The sequence below is a fragment of the Schistocerca gregaria genome, chromosome 3 (genome assembly GCF_023897955.1).
Source record: "Schistocerca gregaria isolate iqSchGreg1 chromosome 3, iqSchGreg1.2, whole genome shotgun sequence".
Classification (NCBI taxonomy): domain Eukaryota; kingdom Metazoa; phylum Arthropoda; class Insecta; order Orthoptera; family Acrididae; genus Schistocerca; species Schistocerca gregaria.
Window position 1 is genome coordinate 127,187,388 of NC_064922.1, and position 20,318 is coordinate 127,207,705.

The 20,318-nt window shown below is 43.4% G+C and overlaps 1 protein-coding gene across 1 annotated transcript in view; it reads left to right on the forward strand.

The window, feature by feature from the left end:
- LOC126355904 (uncharacterized) overlaps nt 1-20,318 on the forward strand; it is a 578,345-nt gene that overhangs the window by 549,110 nt on the left and 8,917 nt on the right. Inside the window, exon 3 of the mRNA XM_050006416.1 lies at nt 14,204-14,386. Coding sequence (XP_049862373.1) covers nt 14,204-14,386 — 183 coding nt within the window. The remainder of the gene's footprint in view (nt 1-14,203; nt 14,387-20,318) is intronic.

A 20,318-nucleotide genomic window follows, 5' to 3' on the forward strand; every position in this document is an offset into this window, starting at 1 on the left:
CTTCTACCAGTTTTTCCATTCGTTTGTAAAGAATTCGCGTTAGTATTTTGCAGCTGTGACTTATTAAACTGATAGTTCGGTAATTTCCACATCTGTCAACACCTGCTTTCTTTGGGATTGGAATTATTATATTCTTCCTGAAGTCTGAGGGTATTTCGCCATTCTCATACATCTTACTCACCAGATAGTAGAGTTTTGTCATGACTGGCTCTCCCAAGGCCGTCAGTAGTTCTAATGGAATGTTGTCTACTCCCGGGGCCTTGTTTCGACTCAGGTCTTTCAGTGCCCGGTCAGTTTCTTCACGCAGTATCTTATTTCCCATTTCGCCTTATCTACATCCTCTTCCATTTCCATAATATTGTCCTCAAGTATATCGCCCATGAATAAACCCTCTATATACTCCTTCCACCTTTCTGCCTTCCTTCTTTGCTTAGAACTGGGTTTCCATCCAAGCTCTTGATATTCATGCAAGTGGTTCTCCTTTCTCCAAAGGTCTCTTTAATTTTCCTGTAGGCAGTATCTATCTTAGCCCTAGTGAGATAAGCCTCTACATCCTTACATTTATCCTCTAGCCATCCCTGCTTAGCCATTTTGCACTTCCTGTCGATCTCATTTTTGAGACGTTTGTATTCCTTTTTGCCTGCTTCGTTTACTGTATTTTTATATTTTCTCCTTCCATCAATTAAATTCAATATTTCTTCTGTTACCCAAGGATTTCTATTAGCCCTCGTCTTTTTACCTACTTGATCGTCTGCTGCCTTCACTACTTCATCGCTCAAAGCTACCCATTCTTCTTCTACTGTTTTTCTTTCCCCCATTCCTTTCAATTGTTCCCTTATGCTCTCCCTGAAACACTCTATAACCTTTGGTTCTTTCACTCTATCCAGGTCCCATCTCTTGAATTTAGCAACATAGCGATTTTATATGAAGGATCACATCGCATGTGATTGTCTTATCATAAAGGCCTCTGCTGTACAACAATAGCAGTAACAACTTCTTGCTTTTGCTGTTATATGTATCAGAAAAAGTTGAGTTGTATTGTAAGTTTGCTGACTTGTATTCAAAAGTATTAAGATTTATGTTATAGGACATAATCCTGAAAGTTAATGTGTCGTTAAAAGTGCAAGTTTGCAGTGCTTCCTATTATATCAGACTTTTACAAAATTTATCTAACTTTTCTAATGTCGTTTTACATTAATTTTGTTATGTATTTGACAAAAATTGTCTTCTCCACTATTCAGGCTTAAAATTCCAATCAGTAGGTTGTTTTTTGTGTGAACCATGCCCCTATTATTCATGACGTTCTTTCTTTGTGACTTCATGAATAATGTCAGATTTCTCTCCAACAGATACTATACCGTCAAATTATTACAGTCATTATTTTCATGACTTACATATACTCATACAACTCATATGACAACATATTTGCCATAGACAGTGTGTTTCTTTGGCACTTCTGTATTCTTCATGGACGTTGTTTTGACATTTTTCATTACCAAACGAAAATTTTTGGACATTATGTGATATGTGTTTGGTAATTAAACTGTAGGCTGAGGTCTCCGTTACTTATAATGGTTTTTAGGTCAATACAACTACAAATACATTACTTGTTTGACAGTTATCACTCGTTATTAGGTGTTATTTTTTACTAGTGTCGTAATGTCCCAATGACGGATTATTGAATGACGAGTTATTCAATGTCTTAGAGCTACATTACGTTTTTAAAAGAAAAATTGTCTGAACATCGTTACTGTTACATACGTTTGCCACTAGCAATCCATGAAGCCAAATTTGGTCACTCGTTTGGCTACATTGTGGGTGCATACATTTTCGTGATGTTAATATGATTGTTAGATCTGGCTTTTAAAACAAGCAATCTGATATGACAATGACATATGGTATTATCTTTCATATATAGTCGTTAGCTGATGGTAATGGTCTATTAATGGGTCTAGGGTGTAAACGAATGATTGGTGGTAATTTGTACCTATTTTTAAGAACTTTATTTCTTAACCGATTTTACGTTATGAATGTCATGTTCATTACGTTTATGTTGTGATTAATATTTGTTTTTACACACCTCATGGGTTATTATTCTATAATTGTGGTACAGTTTAGCATCTAGATATTTCAGATGTTTGTAGCTTCTTCCTTTTCTAAATTTGAAATGGGAACTTCGTTTTTCAGTTTCTGGTTACGTAACTACATGAATTTTCTACTTTGGACCTTTAGTACCTTCTGTAAGAATATGTTACACTATTTTTTAAACAAACTGTACATTTTCCCTTGCAAGTAAATGTCGATGTTGTGACAACACGTCTCCTCCATTTCTCAGCAGTTTAGCATGCTAAATGTATCAAGAACATCCATTATGAAGTTTGCTTTGGCCGTTAACAAAATTTATGTTTGATAGTTCGTTAGTTCTGACGCTATATTCGGACATTTTGTCTTGCGGCCTCTTACAACACCTCTTTTACTTTTATAAACGTTCTGTACGTCGACGCTTCGTCACACGGCACACGCATCTAAACGGTAGTCCAATTCTGCCCATACGAGGTCGAGCACGTCAGGATGAGCTGATGAGATGCGCAGTTGCAAGTCTTCGAGCTTCTGCGGTAGACCTGGAATGTAAATACTGTTGTCGATGTAACCTCAGGAGAAAAAATCTGAAGGTGTCAAGTCCGGCTGCCGCAGTGTGCATTCGAGTGGCGCCAGATAATAAAGCGCAATACATCTGTCCAGTGATGTGGCAACGTCTCATTGTGGAAATGCTAGGGGCGAAATGTTGGAAGATGTAATCTCAGCTGTCATTTTCAAGTAATGATACGAAACGCAACTGCAGCACGTTGAGATAGGTGATACCATTGATAATTCTCTCAGCGAAGAAGATGGATCCGTAGATTTTCTTGTACGACACAGTACAGAACACGTCAACTTTCTCAGTATCCCTGAAGTGTTCAACAGTTGCATTTTGATTCACTGACACCACATGTGTGTGTGTCAATTAACATTTCACGAAAGGTGAAAAGGGAGTTCGTCACTGAAGATGAATGTCCTTGCGAACTCGTCATTTTCAAGATGTTTCTGCATACCAATGCAGAACAGCAGACGGCGCAACTAGTCATCATGGCTTATTGTTTGCAGCAGCTGCAGTTTGTACGGCTGCACTATTAAACGGTTAGTAATGATTTTCCACACTGTCGGCTGATGATGAGTTCTGCGCTAACTCGATAGGTAGACTACGCGCGACTTCACAATATCACGCCCCTCACACGTGTCAATGTCTATTCTGAAATTCCGGAACCGCCCGAGCGTTTCGCGTCGCACAAACAACCATTGTCCTCGAATTTCTCGAACCACTTCACTATGCTGTTGTTCGCACACTCACTGCGGATTGGCAGTGGGCAAATTCTAGCACACAAAATGATTTCTCTGCCCGGTTTGTCCCCATTTTCAGAAACTACTGTCGTCGGCGGTTATACAAACTAACTCGCCGGCACCACGTTAAAAAAATCGATAATTTGCGTTTCAAGTACCGTATCATTTGTTACGTTATGTTTAATTATTTAGCTATACCAATTTTTTAATGGTTAAAATGCTTTAAAATTTTTTCTAAATGTTTCATTTCTTGTTTATAAAAGCGGTAAAGATAGAAATTGATGAACTAGCACGAATTAGCATTAACCAATTGAATACTTTGTTTCTAGTAGAACTAGCCTATTCTTACTCTTTTGGCAGATCACACGCGAAGGAATGAACACGTAGATTTCGTCACTGGTCTAAACCAAGTTAATGAACAAAAAGCTTTAAATAATCCAACTCGAGGAAGATTGTAAAAAATTATTATTTACAAGAAACGCCATGTGCAAGTAGTATGTTCTTCAGGTAGTACATGACTATCGCTTTCGTTTGTTTTAAATCCCATAGTGCTTAGAACCATTTCGTTTCTTGGGCATAAAGAAAGAGACCTCACCACAGACTAAAGATTTCAAAATTAAAAATACTCGTGATTATCTGTCATACTACATCAGTCAGCAGCACGAGGTCTAGGGGCTAGCATTTCTGCCTCTGGATCACGGGGTCCCAGATTCGATTCCCGGCCGGGTTGGGGATTTTCTCTACACGGGGACTGGGTGTTTTGTTCTCCTCAACATTTCATCATCGTCATCATCATTTGTGAGAGTGACTAGATTGGAGTGTGAAAAGAAAATGGGGTGTGTAAAAATTATGGCTTAGTATGGGTGATGATGACCGTGCAGTTGCTCGCCCCACAAACCAAACATCCTCATCATTACATCAGACTTCTTTATCATCTATGGTTCGACGTGTAAACAGTATAATCCGCTGTACAGTAGGCAGTACGGAGAGTTAACGTAAAATGAAGGAGAGTAGTGTCTTGTACACTTTTAAAATATTGACGATGCAATTTATATTACTATTCGACAAGAGTGACGAAACATGGATTTTATATTATTTGACGCCTTTGATTTTATACCACCTTATATGTGGTTCTGAATATTTTAGGATACCCAGTGGTGGCCTGTGGTTAGAAACTCATTGCATAATAAAGAAATTTTTAACAGGAGCCCCTGGCGTTGAATCACGGTGTTTGTTCAAACATTTACGAACTCTGCGGCACCACTTTCATAAAATATGTTGCCATACCCAATACGTGTGATATAGGACAATTTAATCTAGCTCGAGGGCGGATGACTCACAGGTCGTGCATTTACTGTACTTCAATTCACCATTGTTGCTGGTTTTGCTGTTTACTGACTCTCTCGCTACTGGAGAAATGCTTTGCTGTGCGCCTTATCGTAGCTCAGTTTGCTGCCGGCGCGTCTAAGGAGTGCGCTGGGTTACATATGTACAAGGCGCAGTCTCACAACAGATTGCGCCCCAACAAGTGCTTTCACCAAGGTTTGGGACTGTCGTGGTTAAACTGAACTCTTACAATCGCTGTACTTATCGAAGACGAAACACGACGCAAAACTCTTTACTTAGGAGTACCATTGCAAATTCAAATGAATCTTGAGAAGAATGCCTAATGGTGATGCATGTAGAGCGATGAATAATACACAAGAGTAATCTGTGGCAGTATTCGCAAACTGTATCCTTACCAATAATGTATGGTTGAAGGCGGCCGAGAATTACAAGAGAACTAGAAACCTAGATTGGCTACTGTAATAGTAGTGAAGCTTCCGTATATTGTAATCAGTAAGGCGGTTGCGTTCCACATCGTAAACTGTGTAGCGGACAATGTTGTGTTTTGGAACATTTTATTTTCGCCTCTTGAGAACCTTATAACAGAAATTTAATAACTGTTGATATTTATTTTATGGTTTTAAGACCGTGGTCGGAGGCATAATTCTCTGCCTAACATTATACAAAGGGCGTTCCAAAAGTGTTTCACAGACATCTCTTTTTAATTTTTTGCAGGAGGAGAATGAATTTTTTGTGAAGGTACTTGGAACGTTTAGCTATACAGTGAGCCTACTCATTGTAGCCCCAATCAGCTGTGACGCATGTGGCCCAACGTTCTTTCCATCACGTAAATGCACTTTGGTAAAATTCTGGGGATTGACTTTTACACCACCGATGGACACAAGGAATAAGGTCTTTCTCACAATCAAATGTTTTACCTCGTAGGTGGGCCTTCAGACGACCGAAGAGGTAAAAACCAGACAGAGCCAAGTCCGGAGTGTAGGGAGGATGAGGAACAATTTTCCAACCCATTGTCCTGACTTTCTCCTGCGTCATAATGGCTGTACGGGGTTTGGCATTGTCATGGAGTAGTCTGGTGAGCTGCCTCTGAAGCTGTGGACTGTGGGTCTTGATAGCACGTCGCAGCTTGTCCAATGACAAACAGTGAAGGTTGCGGATAACTGTGGAGTCATCTCCTACTGCCGTCGGGAAACTTGATCATCTGTAATGGGTGTACGTGGTCTCCAACCAGTGTGAGATACTCCTTGGCTGTCACGGTGCCTTGCATGAGCTCCACTGGACCCAAGCCGCCAGCTTGTCTCCGTTCCGCAGTACAGGTGTCAAGGAGCTGTTACCCTGGAAGACGAAGGATTCGTGCACTCACATTGCCATGGTGGAGAGGGTATCGTGATTCGTCAGATCATGCAACGCTCTGCCACTGCACCAGCGTCCAGTGCCGATGGTCACGTGCCCAGTTCAGTCGCAGATGCCGAAGTCGTGGTGTTGGCACTGGTACATGCACAGGTCGTCGACTACAGAAACCCATCTGTAGGAGCGTTCAGTGCACTGTGTGTTCAGCCGCACTTGTACTCTGCAAGCATTAAAGTCTCATGTGAGGGCACTTCGCCAACTGTCCTGTCTGCTCAGCCTACGACGTCCGACATATGTATCGTGGGATGACCACCCAACCCTATGAAGTCTGTACGTAGTTTAATGTTGGTCTCATGACGTCATTCCGTTGACATGGGGGAAGGAGAGAAGAACAGAGAGGTGTAGTTCGTTTTCTGGTGGCTGCCGATGCTGGAGTGGGCGGAATTCACGGTCACTTTTCTTCTGTATACGACGATCAGCGCATGTCCCTGACGCGTGTGCGCGAGTGGCACAGGATATTGCGGGAAGGACGCACAACACTGGGCGACGTCCAGGGCAGACTCCTCGAGGAGTTACCCCGATGTGATGGAAACATCCCACATCTCCCCTACCAAAGAAATCCAGAGCTGTTCACATAAGTTCCGGTAAGGTTACGATGACCTCCTTCGTCGGCTGCAGGACCCTCTGCTCGTCGAGTTCCTCATACGTGGAACCACAATCAATGTGCAGCGCTCTGAAGGAACTTTGTAGAAACTACGATGCGTCATAAAGTCTAAGAGCCCAGGAATGCTGTCGGAAGGAAGCATCTTGTTCCACAATAACGCCCGTCCTCACATTGCCAATCGGACGAAGGTTACGATTCAGCGATTTGGTTGGGAAAGACTGCGAGATCCTCCGCACAGCCGGGATCTTTCAACGTGAGGTTTTCAGACCTTTGGTGACCTGAAGAAAGAGATGCCTGGACATCGGTTTCAGTCGGACGACGAAGTGCAAGAGGGTGGCATCCTTTCGGATCCGTCAGCGGCCGACTGCATTCTACGAAACAGGAACTGATGTCTTGTCTCCCAGTGGGATGAATATCTTAACTCTTGTGGTGTTTACTTTTGAGTGGAAACATTCCATGGTCCCGTTGTGGCGGATGCTCGGTTTTCATGTGACTGCCCCTCATAGTCTTAAACACACTGAAAAATGTTACGTTAATGAGGGACTTGCGCTGATGAATCATTGTCTCCTTTCCATTCGCTCTTGATTGTCAACACCTGCTTAACGGTGTGTTGGTCCAGATTTGTGAAGGCAGTGCTGCAGCAATTTTACATGGGATGGGCTAGGCTAAACCGTGGTCGCTATCGAAAATACGTGGCATCAGATGTCTGGGCACGGATCACACATTTCCCGTAAATCACGCGCTGGTGGTGTGTGGTCGTGCTGCTGTAGCCCAACAGCCTACAAGTGTGTCCCGCCTGGTTCAGATCAGACGAATCTGGTGGCTACTTTGTCGACGTCGGTGTGCCATCGTCATCCTCCTCCTCACACCACTGCAGCACGATTCTAGCTTCGCGAACTCAGTTATCCTTCACCGTAGAAGACGTGAAGAAATGTAGGTGGTCCACAATAACATTTCCAGGTTTCCTTCGATTATTACGACATGACCCATGTAAGCCAAGGTGAATGCTACCCGTGGCTTAATACTGGCCCCAACCGCCTGCCTCCGTAACGGGGTGCATGCTTCGAGCAGCGGTTCGCCTTGACGGTGGAGTATCAGAATACGACCACCGACCTGGTGTAACAAGATACGTGACCCATCCGACCGCATGTCGCGTTTCCATTGACCAATAGGCCGAATTCGATGATCCTGTGCCCACTCCAATCGTATCTGACTATATCATTGAGACAGCATGGGAACACGTTCGGCTCGTCTGCTGCATTGTTCAACAGTGTGCACTGAGCGGCGTGTTACGAAACCCTTGTACCTCCACCAGCACTGTACTCCCTCCGTAGATCTGCCACAGGTCGCCGCGTACCCAGCTTTACAGACAATGTGAGCCTCTGACCTCCTTGCTACGTGACGAGTTGTGAACGACCAGCACACTGTCGCCTCCTCGTGGTTCTCCGTCCTTCGAATGCTTCCCACAGAAGCTCACGGCAGCTGCACGCCAATGTCCGACTGACTTCCCCATTTTCGTAACGCTCATTTGCAAGTGCTGGCCATAAAGATGTGCCCGTTGTCATTGTCAGTGCAGTTCCCCATTTCGCGAACCCTGACGTGGCTAGAGTGACACCCCATTCGCTTCTTCTCCGCCCACTCACATTTTCTTTACAGCGTCACATACCCGCTTTCAGTAGCAGACAGTGGTCATAACGAATGGATCATCAGCGTATCTTAGACTAAAATAGTGCAACACAAGTCATATAAATTCACAATCCATACTACGCTTACACTTATACCGTCTGGAGAATGACTGGAGATTTGTCATACTGGAGCTAAAGTAAAAGATAAATCACTAAAATTGTCGGCAGCAATAGTGGACAACATCCTACGCTCAACCTCGTAAGCATGCTTTCTTATACATTAAACGTAGAGCAATTTTTCCTGCGAAATAACAGCATTTCTTCAAAAATCATGCAGTGGACCACTGAACTGGGCCCAACCGCCTGCCTCCGTAACGCGGTGCATGCTTCAAGCAAGTTCACAAATCATTCATTTTACAGTCAACCTTCGAGTGTACTGTGCGTTCGACTGTCCGTGGGCTGTAGTTCAACATACACAAAACAACGTACTGTATCACTATACTGCTTAACTTCCATTCATGCTAATCCACTACGCACATTTCTTCTAGAAATTCATATTTTTAACTTGACGTCCATATAGCTTTTGTTGGTCCCCATAACACTGTCTTTCGCTGTTTGAAAATAATTAAACTTGTCATGAAATTAAAAACATTTGTGAGATTCAGTCTATAATGTTACTGAAATAAAAGTCTTCTATTTTTGTACAATTTGTTTTCTGTTTCTAATTTTTGCACACTCATCTGCTACCTGTTTGAACTGTAAACTGAGATTTTCATGTTTGATACTCGTTTTTCTGCTCATTCTGCATTTTCTGCCATAATAATTTACGCATCTGAATATCGAACAGTTTAAAAGCAGCTAATTTCGTTATGAGAGTGATTTTGGCTTCGAACTAAACAATCTGCGAGTTTTATTTAACGAAGGAATTAAAACAGATGTTAACTTATTCAAATTTATCATAGCTCATTCGACTATTGGTCGTCTTTTCTTATTTTAAATAGATTTATTACACATTTTTTCATGTTTATTGCACAGTCAGCTTACGAACTACATTTTCTGCTCGTTTATTCTGTGAAATTTGTTTTTTTACTAGCCCTGTTATTGCTTGCAGATTGTAGTAACTCTTTGGTTTGTGCGAGTGGGTGTTGTTAACTCCCTTGCACGTCTTACAGCAATTACTTTATCTGCTTTAGGTTCATTTTTGACCGTGAGTTTATGCCTGAGGGACATCAAACTAACTTAGGAGTAAGAGGACTTGCTGCAGTTCATTTTCAACACTAATTAACAACAATGACTACATGGGTCTGTATTGTTGCTTATCTTCTGTTAACAGGCCTAAGTTGCTGAAACAATCTTTATAATGAATGTTACTCTAAAAATCAGTTTTTTTGTATTAGTTCCACACATGAAGATAACAGTCACTTTAGTGGAACGAATCACATACACACGTTAATCACTGTTTCCTTTCACTCATGTATAAGACACTATGTGGTTAGAGATCCTCTAAACTGGAAATAAGATCTATTCAACGTACAGAATGTAGATGTGGACGCCCTGGCTGGTGTGTGAGGCGGGCGAAGAGATGAAGTTCATTTCTATGTCAAAATAAAATCCAAAAAGAGGTATAGAAGAGGAAGCAGGGACCAGAGAGAGAGAGAGAGAGAGAGAGGGGGGGGGGACGGGGGGGGGGGGCGAGCTCTTGGCTTGATCAAACACTCTTCTGCGGCGACCAGGAGTTAACACGTGATTCGAAACTTCCTGGCAGATTAAAACTGTGTGCCGGATTATCCTTTCTTCCAGGACTGCTAGTTTTGCAGGGTTCGCAGGAGAGCTTCTGTGAAGTTTGGAAGGTAGGAGACGAGGTACTGGCGGAATTAAAGCTGTGAGGACAAGGCGTGAGTCGTACTTGGGTAGCTCAGTCGGTAGAGTACTTGCCCGCGAAAGGCAAAGGTCCCCATTTCGAGTCTCGGTCCGGCAGACAGTTTTAATCTGCCAGGAAGTTTCATATCAGCGCACTCTCCGCTGTAGAGTGACAATTTCATTCTAGAGACACGTGATTTCTCTCCTAGGTTCCTATTGGCTACTCACAACAGGCGCATAATGGATATGTTGTCTGTAGACCAAATCCAGCAAGAACATACAAAACTTGCTGATGCGACGGTACTGCCTGGCAAGTAGGTAAACATGAACAATACTTGAAGATTACAAGAAAACATTAAAGATAAAAATTAGAAATAAATTTCAGATTGCCTAGACGATTGGCAGAGATTCCTCAAAGAAGATCCATGACTCTTAAATGTTTTAAAATGGTACCATTGTGAAAGACATGGACTCCTCTGCTTTGGGTGGGTTTGGCGCTAGTCGTTTCCCGGCTGCGACGGTTCTGTCATATGTCAGGACGAATTATGCTCGTTGATATCTGACAGAGTGGTGTGGCAACGCACGGACTAAAACTTTGGCGTGGCTCGCCTGAAGTCTGAAGGGAACATTAGTTTATCGTCGGTTTTAAAAGAAAATTTTAAAAACAAGTGTTCATCAAACCATTTAATCGCAGGACAATGAGTTAACGAAATGAAAAGAAAAGTTAATAAATAAATGAAAATAAAATTCATATTATATTAACGTGGGGTAATCCAGGTTACTTCAGAAATGGATTAAAAACGTTACTGACCGCAACAAAATATTTATTTACAATGGTTACCGGTGTCCGTCAGAAACAGACCATCTTCAGACCCTTTATATCATGATGGTAGGCGCTGGTGGTGAACTGAGGAGGTGTTGTGACTCCACGAACGTCAACTCGATGACAAATGTTCACAAACAATAATAAACCAAATTATTTAAAGTCAAGCCAAATGATTATTCCATAAAATTGATAAATCAGGTAAGCAACAGTTGAACAAGCAGTGCAAAATCTAGTTAGGTAGTGCAATCACAGCATTTAAGTTCATATAGCCGCATAGTAGCTGACGAAAATAAACAGTGTCAATATCTTGAAGTTCGTCAAAACATTATCTCGCTAACAGTCCCTACGACAGATATCCAACACGTTAGACGAACCATAAATGCAGCGAAATATTAAAGTTCTTACGGGCCTTAACAGCCAATGAAGTCCGCGTGGACACACGAAACAGTAACTGAGAGCCATACGAATATCTTCCAGGTGCCAATCCAAGACCCACTCCCACGAAACTGTTCGGAGTACCGAGAATTTTCAAAGTGTCCAACTGGCGACCACCAGAAATTTACAAATGTCCAACGAACGGCATCTTGAACCACTCCGCGCTCTGTCCGCCCAGATAGGTACACCAATGAACCTGTCACCGTGAAAGCTCGCCAACGAGAAACACTGCGAGCGCCGCTCTGCCCTTAGTCACGTGACCACTACTGAATTCAATACATTCATTTACAAAACGTCCACCATTCAAATGAAAACAATAATTTCACGTATATATAACGCGCTATGACTCAGAAAAAAGATTTCACGGTTTCTATCAGATCCCACATTAAAACTGTATACATTATGTCTACATCTGCATACGAGTACATACTCAGCAAGTCGCCGTATGATGCGTAGGGTATGATGTTACGGTCGCAGGTTCGAATCCTGCCTTGGGCATGGATGTGTGTGATGCCCTTAGGTTAGTTAGGTTTAAGTAGTTCTAAGTTCCATAGTGCTCAGAGCCATTTGAACAATTTTTTAACAGATTTAAATTGGTTAAGAACAAGTCGAGACTGTATAGATGATTATCGATGACGGTGAAGCCAAGCCACTGCATTGTTACAGGCATTACAGAGCTCGTATGTTCTCTGGCATTGCCATGAAGGGGTGGGTGCACCATGTATGATTCAGTTTTCTGAGCTGTTTCCCACGCAGTGGCATAGTTATGTTACACACCGCCATTCGGTGAGCTCTAGCGGCAGAGGGCTGCTAATATGTAGACATTAAGCATAAAGATATAGTGTGTTAATAACGTTCGTTTTATTTGAAAAGCCTTAAGAGTTTTCAGGTAAATTCGGAGGCATTACTTTTGAGCACGTCCTCCTACCACAAGCGCATACGTATTGTTTGATTCGTTTGTTATTCATTGTCATAAATTATTATAATTTAAAGACAGTAACATTTAAAGTATGGTGTTTGGATGCATGGTTAAAGCTGTGAGCTTGTCTCATAGTTGTTATTTCGGAAGTGTATCTAGTTTTCTCCTAGGAGGTCTGTAAGGCACATTGTGCAATTTTTGAAGAAATATTGCGATTTTGTCTCCACATTTCTTCGCACTGAATCCTCAGTTTTCCTCGCTAGCCGGCGAGAGCCGCCCTGCTTCTCCCGCCACCTGGGATTTGACTTCCACCCCGTGAACGGTAGTGTCCTCCCTATGCTCAGCGCCTAGGAAAACCGTGCTGCTTGCCATCTGGGCACCATGCTGAGGCCCTGCTAGCTGTGCTTTCAAACATACTCAGGACTGTCTAACATTCTGCGAGCCATGCACTCGGATTGTTACAATGCGTCGATCAGTTTCTGGTATCCGGGAAAAGGTTCCTTGTTCACCGTGGTGATGGTGGTCTGGTCTTTCTCGAGTCTTCCTCATGGGCAGTGTGCAGACATGGAATTATGTTTAGTTCTCTCGCAGTTTTTAGTTTTTTTCTATTTATGTGATATAGCAATTTTGGTGGCTGTGGTACTGTTAGCTAGTTGAAGGTAATGTTCACTGAACAAAGTGGACCTGGTGAGACATTACTGAAGTAAAAACAGAGAGAAGGGAGGGGGAGAAAAGAAAGATGTAGAGGGACTGGAAGATTAGAGAAATAGGGAAATAGAAGCATCACTGGAAGTGAAAGAGAAGAAAGTGCGAAAAAGCGGATGTAAAAGGATGGGAGAATTAGAGAAAAAGAAGAAGTAGGAGAGTTGTATGAGAGAAAGTGAGAAGGAGGGGAGAAAATTGAGGTTTGGTGGGATGGGAGGATTAGAGAAAATGAAGTGAGTAGAAAGAGAGGTGCGTGAAAGAGAGTAGAGAGGGGAAAAAACGAAGATTTAGAGGGGTGGGGCAAGTAGAGAAAATAGAGGAAAAGAAACAGAGCAAGATGAGAGAAAGTGAGGGAGAAGAAAGAGGGGAAAACAGTGGAGGCACAGAAGAAATGAAGACAGCAGGCAAGTAGAAAGAGATAACCATGAACCCTGGAGGAAAGTGAGAGGGAAGTAAGAGAGGGAAAACGGAGGTTTAGAGAGTCGAGATCAGTGTAGGAAATGGTGGAGTAGAAGAGAAAGGTAGATGAGAGTAAGGAAGACAGAGGAGAGAGAGGTGAAAACGGAGGTTTAGAGGAATGGAGAAATTAGAGAAAATGCGGAAGTAGAAGAAAAGTGTGTGTGTGTGTGTGTGTGTGTGTGTGTGTGTGTGTGTGTGTGAGAGAGAGAGAGAGAGAGAGAGAGAGAGAGAGAGAGAGAGAGAGGGAGGGAGAGAGAGAGAGAGCGAAAGAAAAGAGACGGGGAGAACTGCAGGATACAATGGAGGAGAAAGGCAGGAAAACGTAGGGAAGGAGGGAGGGAGAGAGAGAGAGAGAGAGGTATGGAAGACTGAGTAGAGAAGAAGAGTGAAACAGTGGAAAGATAGACAGAATGCTGTAATTTCCTGATGAGTCGTCGACTCACGTACTTGCTTCAAGCAACGACTTGTACTCCCCCACTCCTCCGGTTTCCCATCGAGCTAGGTACTCGGACGTACTGGAGCAGGATTGGGCGCTTTAACTGCAGCGTCATTCACACGTGGGGAATGGTTAGGTAGGATGAAGTGTTAAGTTGTGGCAGCGTGCAGTGCACCGTCACCCGCGCCATGTGTTGCAGGCCGCTCACGGCTGGGCCAGCCGGCCGGCGGAGCGCCGCAGCGGAGGCCACAGTCGCCGTCGCCCCAGGCCGCTGCCGGCCGCGGCATGACGCTGGCGCTGGTCGCCGCGCTGGCGCCGGAGCCCACGCAGCACCCGGGCTACTTCCTCAGCCGGCCCAGGCAGCGCCTGCCGCGCACCTTCGGTGAGTACCCGAAGCACTCTCTAGTCGCCCCAGTTCACCGTCCCTCGAGTCCGCTCCACACTCAGGAGACGAGCGTCGACGGCACAGGCGGGAATCCCGCGTTTCCGTCCTCACCAACTCCTGGACTCCGGCCCTTCCGCGCCTTACTTGCGAGCTGACCATCATAACAAATTCTACTGCTGTGGACTGTACGTGTCCTGTCGCATGCAGAAACCCGCGAACGCCCACCTGCTGACTTCCCTATTTCCTTCATCTCGCTTTATTATTGACGATACAAAAGATGTCCAATGCGTTTTTATCCTTCTGGCTTCTACTGCTACGAATCTCCCGACTAGCTGTCTCTCCTTCTGCATGCACCACTCCTGGATCGACTTCGCACTCACTTTCAAGTGACTGCTGAAATGTTAAAATACAATGCCCCCTTATGATGAAAAAAAGTTAAAATTGTGGTTCTCTTCCTTAAATGATGATTCTATGCGCCTGTTCTTTCTGATAAATTGGTTAGTTACATCGTCAGTAGAACAACCAGTGTCAGGGTGAGTGCTCAACGGACCTAAGCCATCAAGTCGATCCTCCTCCATAACGTATCGAGATCACTTGACTTGTCGCCCGCAGCTCGTTGTCGTGCGGTAGCGTTCTCGCTTCCCACGCCCGGGTTCCCGGGTTCGATTCCCGGCGGTGTCAGGTATTTTCTCTGCCTCGTGATGACTGGGTGTTGTTTGCTGTCCTTAGGTTATATAGGTTTAAGTAGTTCTAAGTTCTAGGGGACTGCTGACCATAGATGTTAAGTCCCACAGTGCTCACAGCCATTTTTTTCAATCTTGTCTGTGAGACGTCATCGCCAAAAAAACATGCTTCTCGTCTTATAGAAAAGTCGTCGTATTACAGGATACGAGTACATATTTCGAAGAATCGAAGGTACAAAATATTTCTGACATTGTGCACAATGAGAAACCATTAACATACAGTATCACCTTGATAAACAGAAGTGGTGAATGCAGGTTACAGCAATATACACTTAAGCGCCAAAGAAACTCGTGTAGGCATGCGTATTCAAATACAAACACGTGTAAACAGGCAGAATATGGCGCTACGGTTGGCAACGCATATGTAGGACAACAAGTGTATGGTGCAATTGTTAGATCGGTTACTGCTGCTACAGTGGCAGGTTATCAATATTTAACTGAATCTGAACGTGGTGTTTCAGTCGGAGCTAGAACGATGTGACACAGCATCTCCTAGGTAGCGATGAAGTGGGGATTTTTCCGTATGACAATTTCAGGAGTGGATCGTGAATATCAGGAGTCCCGTAAAACATCAAATTACCAATATCGCTGTGGCGGGAAAAGGTCCTGCAAGAACGGGACCTAGGACGACTGAAGAGAATCGATCAACGTGACAGAAGTGCAACCCTTTCGCAAACTGCTGCAGTTTTCAATGATGGGCCATCAGCAAGTCAGCTAGCGAACCGTTCAAAGAAACATCATCGACATGGGCTTTCGGAGTCGATGGCCCAGTCTTGTGCCCTTGAAGACGGTACGACTCAAAGCTTTATGCATTGCCTGGGCCCGCCAGCACCAACGTTGGACTGTTCATGACTGAAAACATTCCGCCTGATCGAACGAGTTTTGTTTCAAATTATATCGAGAGGACGGACGTGTCAGCAGGGAACTGTAATAGCAGGTGGAGGCTCTGTAATGGTGGGGGATACTGATACTTCTAGATACGACTCTGAGACGTGACACGTACGTAAGCATCCTGTGTGATCGTCTGCATTCTTTCACGTCCATTTGTATTCCGACGGACTTGGGCCATTCCAGCAGGACAATGCGACACCCCACACGTCCAGAATTGCTGCAGAGTGGCTCCAGGAACACTCTTCTGAGTTTAAACACTTCCGCTGGCCACCAAACTTTCCAGGCATCAACACTATTGAGCATATCTGGGATGCCTTGTAACGTGCTGTTAAGAAGAGATCTCCACCTGCTCGTTCTCTTACGGATTTATAGGCAGCCCTCAGGATTGATACTGTCAGTTCCCGCCAGCGCTACTTCAGACATTAGTGGAGTGCATGGCACATCGTGTTGCGGCGCTTCTGCGTACTGACGGGGGCCCTACACGATGTTAGGGGCTCTTCTGTGTACTTCTGAACTACTGCAAGGTACTGTGACAGAACTGCTCTGCAGTTTCAAAATGCGAGTCTGATCCATACGTTAATAGGCTAGTGAGAAAACTGCGTCTTGTTTGCTTAATTTGTGATTTACTCAACCATTCCAATGCCGAGCGAAGAAATGCAATGAGATGTATCAAAATCAGTAACTTCGACAGTGCATCTGACTATCTTCTACGCACATGTACTTCTTTAAACCAAGTATCCAAAATAATGCAGAATCATCTTGAATAAGGTCATTTATTTATATGTTTCTAACGATAAAAACCAGTTCACTTATTGTTGCTATTACAATTTAAGTAAAGTTAGAATTACTGTAAGTTATTAAAAATGAAACAAGACGGGCCACGGCCTATATAGTAAAGTGAAAAAACATATTAATTACTCAGGAGAATAAAAAGTGTGTACTTTAATTTTAAATTTACAATTTAAATACTTTTAGTAATTTGAAGTTGTCAGATCTTAATTAACATTAAATTCTTAGCTAACATTTATATCATAAAACAGCAGTGGATATTTTCATGTAGTGCGCTTGTTTTTGTACGAAATTATATATAAATTGGTAATGAGCTAATGTTTAGATAGGAAACAGAAATAACTTTCAAATAATTAACTAATAATAGTATTGTTTGTACTTAGGAATAACATATTTTATCAGCAAATCAATAAATAAAGTCGTTAATCATAATGTTTACAAACGTAACAAAATCAGGTTCGGTTGGTGCACTTGGTGTGGTATCGTATAATTCAATATGTACTCCTCTGTTTGTGGAATTAGAGTTGTCTACGAACATTTTTGTTGCTGTGAGTATCATAACGACTTATACAGCAAATAAGACGATTCTCGATAGTACATTCAGTATCGAGTTTTCATAAACATAATCTGCATTTCGGATACTACACGTCCTGACAGCAGACACACGAGCACAACATGAGAGACAGTGGCGGATACACAAAATCTCAAGGAAGGGGTGCTAAATATATCTTGAGCTACCTTTGCTTTCGCCGTAATAAAAAATAATCAACTCACATGCAAAGTTTAAGGAAGTTTTATTTAAACTGATTATACACATATACAAGACAAAAAGTTGAAATTGTGGTTCTCGTCCTTAAATGATGATTCTATGCGCCTGTTCTTTCTGATAAATTGGTTAATTACATCGTCAGTAGGACAACCAGTGTCAGGGTGAGTGCTCAACGATCCTAAGCCATCAAGTCGATCCTCCTCCATAACGTATCGAGATCACTTGAGTGGCGGCGACTTTTCTCGTGGGTATGTGTTAGCTATCTGTGTGCCAGACAAACAGGTATAAAATACGATGACTCGAACGCCCGTGCTACATACGAAAGTACAGCTACTTGATAACTAGGTTCAGGCGAGTCGACTACCGAAAGAAACGAATGAATAGCGCGCGGGCTGACTGGTGGGGGCAGAGCCCCCCCATACGTATCCGCAGCTGCTGACAGGTCATGCATTTCTGGAATAGTGCTCTCCAAGTGGTTGACAATTTCCTGCAGAATACAAGCAAAAAATTCGTATTCTCAATTTAGATTTTATTAGTTAATCATAATTTTCTGTTACTACATTACTGGCCATTAAAATTGCTACACCAAGAAGAAATGCAGATGATAAACGGATATTCATTGGCCAAATATATTATACTGGAACTGACATGTGATTACATTTTCACGTAATTTGGGGGCATAGATCCTAAGAAATCAGTACCGAGAACAACCACCTCTGGCCGTAATAACGGCCTTGATACGCCTGGGCATTGAGTCAAACAGAGCTTGGATGGCGTGTCAGGTACAGCTGCCCATACAGCTTCAACACGATACCACAGTTCATCAAGAGAAGTGACTGGCGTATTGTGACGAGCCAGTTTCTCGGCCGCCATTGATCAGACGTTCTGAATTGGTGAGAGAGCTGGAGAATCTGCTCGCTAGGGCAAGAGTCAAACACTTTCTGTATCCAGAAAGGCCCGTACAGGACCTGCAACATGCGGTCGTGCATTATCTTCCTGAAATGTAGGGTTTTGTAGGGATCGATTGAAGGGTCCTAACACATTTGAAATTTAACGTCCATTGTTCAAAGTGCCGTCAATGCGAACAAGAGGTGACAGAGACCTGTAACCAGTGGCACCCCATACAATCACGCCGTGTGATACGCCAATATGGCGATGACGAATACACGCTTCCATGTGCGTTCACCGCCATGTCGTCAAACACGGATGCGACAATCATGCTGCTGTAAACACAACCTGGATTCATCCGAAAAAAATTACGTTTTGCCATTCGTGGACCCAGGTTCGTCGTCGAGTTCACCGTCGCAGGCGCTCCTCTCTGTGATGCAGTGTCAAGGGTAAGCGCAGCCATGGTCTCCGAGCTGACAGTCCATGCTGCTGCAAACGTAGGCGAACTGTTCGTGCAGATGGTCTTTGTCTTGCAAACGTCCCCATCTATTGACTCAGGAATCGAGACGTGGCTGCACGATCCGTTACAACCATGCGGATACGATGCCTGTCATCTCGACTGCTAGTGATATGAGGCCGTTGGGATCCAGCACGGCGTTCCGTATTACCCTCCTGAACACACCGATTCCATGTACTGCTAACAGTCATTGGATCTCGTCCAACGCGAGCAGCAATGTCGCGATACGATAAACCTCAATCGCGTTAGACTACAATCGGACCTTTATAAAAGTCGGAAACGTGATGGTACGCATTTCCCCTCCTTACACGAGGCATCACAACAACGTTTCACCAGGCAACGCCGGTCAACTGCTGTTTGTGTATGAGAAATCGGTTGGAAACTTTCCTCATGTCAGCACGTTGTAGATGTCGCCAACCTTGTGTGAATGCTCTGAAAAGCTAATCATTTGCGTATCATAGCATCTTCTTCCTGTCGGTTAAATTTCGCGTCTGTAGCACGTCACCTTCGTCGTGTAGCAGTTTTAATGGCCAGTAGAGAATTTGCAGGAAAAAAGAACAGAGATTGCAAAATTCTCAGCTTATGGTAAGGAAGGAATTGATGTGGTTATGTGGGAGTCATGAATTGAAATAGTGCGATCTTAATCTGATCTGTTTCGTGATTAACATACCTTTACAGTAAATGGCGTAAGATTTAAGCTGATCGAATCCCCTTGCTTACCTAGAACATTGTGGATCAGAGACATGTGCAGGCATGCGAAATCTCTATATTCCGAGATCAGAACACTCTATTTAAGTGGCAAAGAAATCACTGCTCAGAACCTACATCGGAAGAGTATACAACACTGCTTTGATATTCCGAAGCTATTGATTTGCACACATGTGAAAATAAAGTGTGATGCATATGTGTGTAGCAGCCCATATGATCCATCATTGTCTTGGTGTCCTGTTCTCTAACCGTGTTGACAACCTTGCACTGTCAAGGGAACCTCCTCATCGCACCCCCCTCAGATTTAGTTATACGTTGGCACAGTGGATAGGCCTTGAAAAACTGAACACAGATCAATCGAGAAAACAGGAAGAAGTTGTGTGTAACTATTAAAAAAATGAGGAAAATATACATACTGAGTAGTCTATGTGCAAGAGATCCACAAGAAAACCTAAATCGGGCAAGGTAGAAGAATCTTTTTACCCATTCGCCAAGTGTAGAAGTTAGGTGAGGCGACAACATATTCCTGTCATGTGACGCACATGCCGTCACCAGTGTCGTATAGAATTTATCAGATGTGTTTTCCTATGGAGGAATCGGTTGACTTATTACCTTGCGATCAAA